An 8,746-nucleotide genomic window follows, 5' to 3' on the forward strand; every position below is an offset into this window, starting at 1 on the left:
AATTTTTAAAAAGTTGTTTTTATGATGGCATCAAATCTATACAGAAGGGTTGCTGGGGGTATAGGTCAGTTCTAGAATACATGCTTGGCATATGTGAGACCCCAGGTTTGATCCCCAGCATCACCAAAAATAAAGGAAGAATGGTTAATTAATATATTTAGGAAAATAAAATGACCTCACAGAAAAGATTCAGTTGAAAGTGCGTTGTCCATTTTCAGCATCATCACTGTTACCAAGTGCCTACCACACGCCAAGCAACATTATTGAGTACTTTATCTCCTTTAATCCTATCCCCATGTATCCTATGAGGAAGACATCTTTTTTATACTTAGTTAACAGATGAAGTTGAAACACAGAGAGAGGTTAAATGTCTTGCCTAAGTCACACAGTTCATAATTGACTGAGCTGGGATTAGAAATAAGCAGTCCAGGCTATAGTTCAGTTGGTAGAGTGCTTGCCTAGCATGCACAGGTCTCTGGGCTCAACCCCCAGCACCACCAGGGAAAAAAAAAAGCAAGTCTAACTCCATACCCATCATTTAAAAAAAATATTTTTAGTTGTAGATGGATATAATACCTTTATTAATTTTTATGTGGTGCTAAGGATCAAACCCAGTGCCTCACACATGCTAGGCAAGTGCTCTACCACTGAGCTACAATCTCAACTCCATAGCCCTTTTTATGTGTGGAGAGTGGGGCTGGGGAAGGTACTAGGGATTGAATTCAGGGGCACTCAACCACTGAGCCACATTCCCCAGCCCTATTTGTATTTTATTTAGAGACAGGGTCTCACTGAGTTGCTTCACACCTCACCGTTGTTGAGGCTGGCTTTGAATCGCAGTCCTCCTGCCTCAGCTTCTCAGGCCGATGGGATTATAGGCGTATGCCATCATGCCCGGCCTCCATAGCTCATTTTTGAAAACTATGTAAGTATTCATGAAGAATGGCATTGAAGGTAGAAGGAACATATAGCAAAGCACCAGGTCATGGTATTTTTTAGAAAGCAGGAGGAAATTCAGTGTGGCTTAAGCATTTTTGGGGCCTAGTTGCCCAAAGATGATGTGGTAGATGAGGTCAAAAATTTAGGCTGAAGGGCTGGAGTTGTAGCTCAGTAGTAGAGCGCTTGGCTAATACATGTGAGGTACTGAGTTTGATCCTCAGCACCACATAATAAATACATAAATAAAATAAAGGTATCCATCTATAACTTTAAAAAGTATTTTAAAAAAAAAAGAATTTATAAGTACTTAAAAAAAGGCTGAGTACAGATTTGACTGACAGAGATGCCCCAGCATTGGCATTTCCAAACAGGATAATGGCAACTTCATTTCTTTTTCTGAGACTGCTCTGCCTCCAGTTTTGGTGTTGAATTCATGGTGAGGACTTCAAGGGGTTTTTATTCTTTCAAAGCTATAGCATTCACTTTTGTCTTCTGAAGATACTGTTCTTGTGCTGACTAGATGAAAGCCTTCCTTTAGCAAAATGTCAATCAGTAAGCCGAGGACATTTGTTCCATTGGCCAATTTTCGGTTATCAGGTTTTATAGAAACATACCTGGAACACAAAAAACATTTTAATTATAAAGCATTTGTTTGACTAGCAGAGCCAAACACATACATTTACTTATAACCTCAAAAGAAGACATACATCATACTACTTTCAACCAAATTTATTTTTTGAGACTATTTACAAATCCAAATCAGTTACTTTGGATAACAATTAAATTGGCTCAATTTTTTATATAGGACAACATAAATACTACCAATTTTTCAATTTGCTACATTACTCAAATCAATTTATTTTGATGAACAACTTTATACTTTTATAATTTCCTCCAGATAAAATTTTGTCAATTATTAGCACTGACATGAATTTTCTTTTATGACTTATTCCTGTCAAATCCATTTTTTCAGGTGAAATGTTGCAGATATTTCAAGATGATTTTATTGTCAGTTTTTACTCAATAATTGTCCATTGTTGAGTAAATCTTGTGGTCAAAAATCTCTGGAGCAGAAATAGCAAAAAATTTTATTCCCTGGGCAACTCCACAGAACCAATGTACATAATAAAAATATGCCTGACCTTTTCAGACTGGCTGCATGTTGGCTTTAGTAATGTCAATATAACATACCTGCATAGATGTGGTTATATTACTCCTTCCTTCCTTTTTTTTTTTTTTTTTTTTTTTGTACCAGAGATTGAACCCAGGGATGCTTAACTGCTGAGTCACATCCCCAGCCCTTTTCAGTAAGTTGCTTAGGACCTCACCAAGTTGCTTTGAATTTGCAATCCTCCAGCCTCAGCCTCCCAAGTCATTGGGATTACAGGCATGTGCCACCATGCCCAGCTTCCTTTCTTCCCTTCTATTAAGGGTGTTTATTTGTATCCTCCCACCATTTGTTTATGATGTGTGAAAAAGACTAATAACTTAGATTAGTTTCAGGCAGAAACTAATTGTCTAGTTTTATGGAGTAAAAAGATGTTTGTAGTCATCCCTAACCTCTTTTTAAATGATTATGACTGAAATAGAGTGGTTATTGTAGCTCACATTTAGAAACTCACTCTAGACAAACAACAACAAAAAAAAAAGTTCAATAATAAAATCTAAGAATTATCAAACTATCAAACTACAACAATGCCCATCTCAAAAAACTGGTTAAAATGTTTGATACAACTTTTTAACATTAGTAAATCATTTAGTCTACCCTCAAGCCCCAGATAGCCTAGAAATGGTTGTCAGAGAAAATTACAGAATGTCATAAAAGAATTCATATACAAATAGTAAACAGTAGGTGGTAACAAAGTATAATAGATTTGCAAGAAATCACTGAGCTAAAGTACTTGATTCTTTTTTTTTTATTGGTTGTTCACAACATTACAAAGCTCTTGACATATCATATTTCATACATTAGATTGAAGTGGGTTATGAACCCCCAATTTTACCCCAAATGCAGATTGCAGAATCACGTTGGTTACACATCCACAATTTTACATAATGCCCTATTAGTAATTGTTGTATTCTGCTACCTTTCCTATCCCCTACTATCCCCCCTCCCCTCCCCTCCCAACTTCTCTCTCTACCCCATCTACTGTAATTCATTTCTCTCCTTGTTTATTTTCCCATTCCCCTCACAACCTCTTATATGTAATTTTGTATAGCAATGAGGGTCTCCCTTCATTTCAGTACTTGATTCTTAGGAAGCCAAATTGAAAAAAAAAAAAAGATTTCAAAGCACAAGAAAAGGGTACAACAAAAGAAACCAATGGAAAATTAAACTTATTTATTTATTTTAATTTATTTTGTAGTCCAGGAGATGGAACCCAGGGCCCAGTGCAGTCAAGCATTCTACCACTGAGCTTTACCACTAGCCATTATTTAAAATGTTTTTAAAGACACCACAAAGATGAGTGACTAGGGATGTAGGTCACTGGTAAAGCACTTACCTAGTATATACAAGGTCCTGGGTTCAATTTCCAGCACCACAAAAACAACATAAAAAATATTAAAAGCAGCTACACTTTTCTATTTGAACCTGTTTAAAAAGAGAGGTCAAGGGACTACAGTTGCAGCTCAGTGGTAAAAAAGAGGTCAGATAGAATAAAGGTTAGAATCCTGTGACCATAGCTTGGGCTTGATAATGTGCTGTCACATGAATGATGATCTGAAAGAATCAAGGCAAATATTTCTCTTTTTTTGGAGGTGCTGGGATTGAACCCAAGGCCTTACAGATGCTAGGCAAGTGTTATACCATTGAGCTACATCCTCAGCCCAAGCCAAGTATTTCTAGTACTATGAACTTTTTAAAAATAATAACTGAGCAACTTGCTAAATTAAATAAGACAAAGTGGTAAATCATTCTGAATAAGGAGACTATGAGACATTCAATCTTACTCCACCACATTCCATCTTCCAAAAACATATGAACAGACAGATTCAGACCAGGCAAAAATAAAAATGATTGCTAATTTGGCAGTTATATACTCAATGGTGGGCCTTTTTTTAAATATTTTTTTAGTTGTTGCTGTACCTTTATTTTTTATTTATTTATGTGTGGTGCTGAGGATTGAACACAGTGCCTCACACATGCTAGGCAAATGTTCTACTGCTGAGCCACAACCCCAGCTCCTCAATGGTGGGCCTTTTTTTTTTTTTTAATATTTTTTAGTTATAGATGTATACAATATCTTTATTTTGTTTATTCATTTTTATGTGGTGCTGAGGATCAAACCCAGTGCCTCACATGAGCGAGGCAAGCATTCTGCCACTGAGCTACAGCCCCAGCCCCAAAGGTGAGCCTTTTAAGGCCAGAGTTTTTGCCTATCACTACAGATTCTCATGTCACTCTATTCAAATTATTAATCTCTATTTTTAAACTAGCACTATAACATATTATTTAAAAACAAAACAAACAAACAAAACACTCCACAAACACAAGGGGGGAAAATTCTGAACTTAAAACAACTGAAATATAGCTCAGTGATAGAGCACTTGCCTAGTGTGCCTGAGGCCCTGGGCTTGAACCCAGCACTGCAAAACAGAAAACAAAATAAACTATATATTGACAGAAAAACATGTTAACTTCTAAAACTAGAAGCTAATTTTTAAATTATCTATTGTGGAAGTATAAATATAATACCTTTCTCACATGAAGGTAAAATAATTCTGCACTGTTTTTAAAATGCACTTAACAAAACAGGAGCCATTAGATACTGTGTACACACAATAGTCCCATTTCAGTTTCTAATCTCATTTTTCAAGATTACAATCACTTCCTCTACATGCATAGTTTAAAGAGCATTTAATATTTCCAAGACATATTCTTTTTACGGTCTATTTCTATTTTACCTGGTCTATTTCTTCTTAAAAATCAAGTTTCCCATGTACCTTTTTGAAAAGGGATCACAAGGTCATAAGTACTTAATCGAAATTTTTAAACCAAAAGATTGATCTTGTTTACTTAAGTATCCCATCAATGAAACGAAAGTATACAGAATTAAAACAGTTTGAAATAAAACTAGGGCCTTAGATTTTCTTCATAGTTTATTTATTTGAGTAGCTCCCATTTCCCAGACACTTCAGCCTCTTCCGAAGGGCAAGAAAGTATGAATTGTAAAAACATCTGTATTACCATACTTGGTTATACTATCCAGTGTTCTCCATTTGGTAAGCAAGAACAAGGAGTATGTTGTAGGAAAGGTAGACACATTCTTCTTGATGACTACTGCTCAAGTTAAAGTATCCTAAAATATGTCTTATTTACCTTTACCCAAAAAAGTGTATTTTATTTTAAATGCTATGAAAAAAGAACACATACAGGCTTTCTAATTTTCCTCCTAAAAATTAAAACCAACTTTCAGTTGGTAAAATAATAGTGAGACAGCATTAAGACATTTTTAACAGGAGTGAGAGCTGCTATATCCCTGTCTCCAGGGTGGAAATCAGCCATTAAATCCAGCCAAAAACAGGGAAAAGTGAATAACTGACTCAAGAGAAGCTGTCCATGACAAACTGACAGCCTATCCCAACTTTCTGAGATGTATAAGAGACACGAATATACTAGGACACCAAATTTGCCATGATAGATGTCTTCCTTTAAGGACATTTACAAATAAAAGCCTTTTTTTCTTCATTGAAGAAAAATCAATAGTTGAATTTAAGCACTGAAAGAATAGATACAGAGTATATAAGGAAGTCAAGAGAAACTACTGAGCCTTTCTGTGAAAAAATAAGATGATTCATTTCTTTTCTTTTTGGGTACTGGGTACTGAACTCAGGGGCACTCGACTACTGAGCCACATCTCCATCCCTATTTTGTACTTTTATTTAGAGACAAGAGTCTGAGTTGCTTAGTGCCTCATCACTCAGTTGTTTTAAATTAATTAAAATTTTTTCATTTTAATTATTTTGTGGTGCTGGGGATTGAACACATGGCATTGTGCAGGAGAGGCAAACATTCTACCAACTGAGCTATATCCTCAGCCCCCCAGGCATTTTTTTTTTTATTTTTTATTTTTAGACAGTGTCTTACTAAATTGCCAAGGCTGGCCTCAAGCATTCAATTCTCCTTCCTCAGCCTCCCAAGTCACTGGGATTTGGCACCAAACTTTTTAGCAATGGAACATAATCTATAAAATTATTTCCTCCTACAATTTGAATGACCACAGTCCCATTTTCTCTAGGCAGTCTTGTCTTGTTCCTAGTGTCCTGCATAATACCTTTTACTCTGAAGTGTCCAGGTTTAGAAAATATTTGGTCATTCTACCCAACTCCCTTGGTTACCCCAAAAATCTTTTTTTCTAAGAAAAGTTTTAGGCATGAGGAACTTTGAATTTTGAGGGAAAATATCAGAAACCAGAATAGAAGAGAGATACTTCAAAATACGAACCTGACTCCAATTTGATTATCAGTAGTGCTGTCAGAGCCACAGTAGAAAACCAGGTCGTGGTAAGAAGGTCTTTGTGGAGGCAGTGGAAGTAAGGTCATCTGAGGAGGGAAAGAGTTACTACTCCAGGTGGGTGCTGCTGGCTGCTCTATAAACACTGTAATTCTCCCAGTTAGCATCTCAATTGTTTTGCTGCAAGAGCCAAACACTCTGAAAAAGGCTTGCGTGTTTCGATTTAGGAAATGCACCTCAAGGAAAGCAGGTCTTGGCTCTAGAATGTGTTGGTTTAAGAGATCAACCAGAGAATCAAGTTCATAGAAAAGAGCCTCTCTCTGAAGCCTAAGATAGTCTGAAAAGTCAGTGGGTAATAAAAGTTGGTGAGTTCTCAAAAAATCTAAGATGAAACTAAATAAAACACCGTCTCTGTCCACAAAAATCTGGCCACCAACCATCTTGAATTCTTGGTCTTTGCCATCTAACATTCGTGCCAACCGAGAAGCAGGGAACTGCTTTATAGTAGAAAGCCTTGTTGTAAATATCTTCCCTCCCACATTCAAAGTGACCAGTTCCTGACTACTCATTCTTCTCTAGTTTCAAACTGGAGGCTACAGGCCATCAGGCACAGACTTAAAGGACTTGTAAACCAACCTATTACCCTAAATGTTGTTATATATGATTAAGAAACAAAAGAGGTAGGAAGAATAACAAAACCCAGAAACCTAGATCCCTGGGTAACTGTTGTAAAACAAATATTGTATCCATAGTTGTGTTTGCAAATTTGAGTTGCTTGGGAACTTTGCAGTACACAAAAGGGAAAACTAACACTATATCTGAGAATTGATGTCAATTAGATCCCTTTCCTATATTTGATTTTTAAAACTTCTTGAGATATTGGCCAAATTATATTGTTAATATTGTGTACATGTATTAATCTGTAACCAATAAAAAATATGGAGGGAAAAAAGACAAACTCTTAAAAAAAAAAAATTCTCAGGGGCTGGGGATGTAGCTCAGTGGTAGAGCACTTGCTTAGCATGAGCAAGGTCCTGGGTTCCATCCCTAGCACTTAAAAAAAAATATATATATATATGGTGTAAAACATATATTTAGGGCTGGGTTGTGGCTCAGTGATAGAGTGCTTGCCTAGCACATGTGAGGCATTAGGTTCAGTTCTCAGCACCGCATATAAATAGATGAATAAAATAAAGGCCCACCAACAACTAAAAATATATATTAAAATAATTTTCAAAAAACCATATATTTGCTTAAAAATAAATAAAAACTTACTGGGAGCCAAAAAGCTCTCTCCCTCCTCAGGCCCCTTATTTACTATGAAGCCTTTACAGCAGAAGTTAAGATTCTCATAGAAACATAATCTGAATTTCTTACGATCCCCTTAGCAATTTAGTGGCTACATCAAATTAGGTGATATATTTGCTGTTCGGAATGAAACAGCAAATACATCACCCAGCAGATTATTTTTGACTTTTCTCATAGCTAGTAGGAAATTATTTCTTCCATACTTTAAATTTTATTGTCGCCCTTTTTACATTTTATTTACAGACAGGGTCTCACCAAGTTGTGAGGCTGGCTTTCAACTTGTGATATTCCTGCCTCAGCTTTCGGGAGCTGCTAGGATTACAGGCGTGCACCCCCACATCTGCTTTAATATATCTCTTTTGACTGGAGTAGATACTCTGTTCTCTAAATTGTTCTACAAAATGGGCTTTCAAAGGAATTTTTCCATAACACAAATAAGGCAGTTCTAAGCTAAGGTTACCTCTTTGTTTTCATCTGAATTCTAAGCAAGGTGAGAAAATTTAGTACTTTAGTACTTTTGGTCTGTCCTCTTTATCTCATGTGAGCAGATAGTATATTATTAATGTTCTGATTACTCTGTACTTTTTACAAATGGACAGATTGTTTCATCTGCTGTCAAGTTTTACAACAACTAAAATTCTGTAAGCAAATGGAATTCATTTGGTTGTATAGCTGCCATACTTTAGAACCCACAACCACATTCAGCTGCCAGTAATAAAGTGACTTTCCTATTTCCTGCTCCTGCCAAGTGTTGGATCGCTTTTTCTTTTTTAATCTATGCCTTTGCACAGCCACCTAACAATTCTATAGTTTATCATCTTTAGTTGAAAATTTTATAGAAACGGAGAAAGGGGTAGGTTTAAATCTAAACCCTCCTAAAAATGTAGACATCACAAGAGAACACCAGTTTTTTTTGTTTACATTAGATTTACATTTTCATGAGAAAGGAATCAACCCTCCAGAAAGACTTAGGAGACCCAATCTATTCATGTCTTTTCTTCTTTAAAATTCCAACCTATTCACAAAAAGGTTGCTTAAGGCCAG

At 36.1% G+C, this 8,746-nt stretch overlaps 1 protein-coding gene across 1 annotated transcript; it reads right to left on the minus strand.

Moving 5' to 3' along the window:
• Positions 1–584: 584 nt before the first annotated feature.
• On the minus strand, positions 585–7,201 carry KCNRG (potassium channel regulator). Its single transcript, XM_081294263.1, has 2 exons — positions 6,386–7,201; positions 585–1,553 (listed from the first exon to the last, which is right to left on the minus strand). The coding sequence occupies exons 1-2, from the start codon at positions 6,961–6,963 to the stop codon at positions 1,385–1,387; spliced, it is 747 nt and encodes a 248-aa protein (XP_081150389.1). The 5' UTR covers positions 6,964–7,201; the 3' UTR covers positions 585–1,384.
• Between the last annotated feature and the right edge of the window lie 1,545 nt (positions 7,202–8,746).

The sequence above is a fragment of the Spermophilus citellus genome (assembly GCF_964194105.1).
Source record: "Spermophilus citellus genome assembly, chromosome: 1".
Lineage (NCBI taxonomy): Eukaryota > Metazoa > Chordata > Mammalia > Rodentia > Sciuridae > Spermophilus > Spermophilus citellus.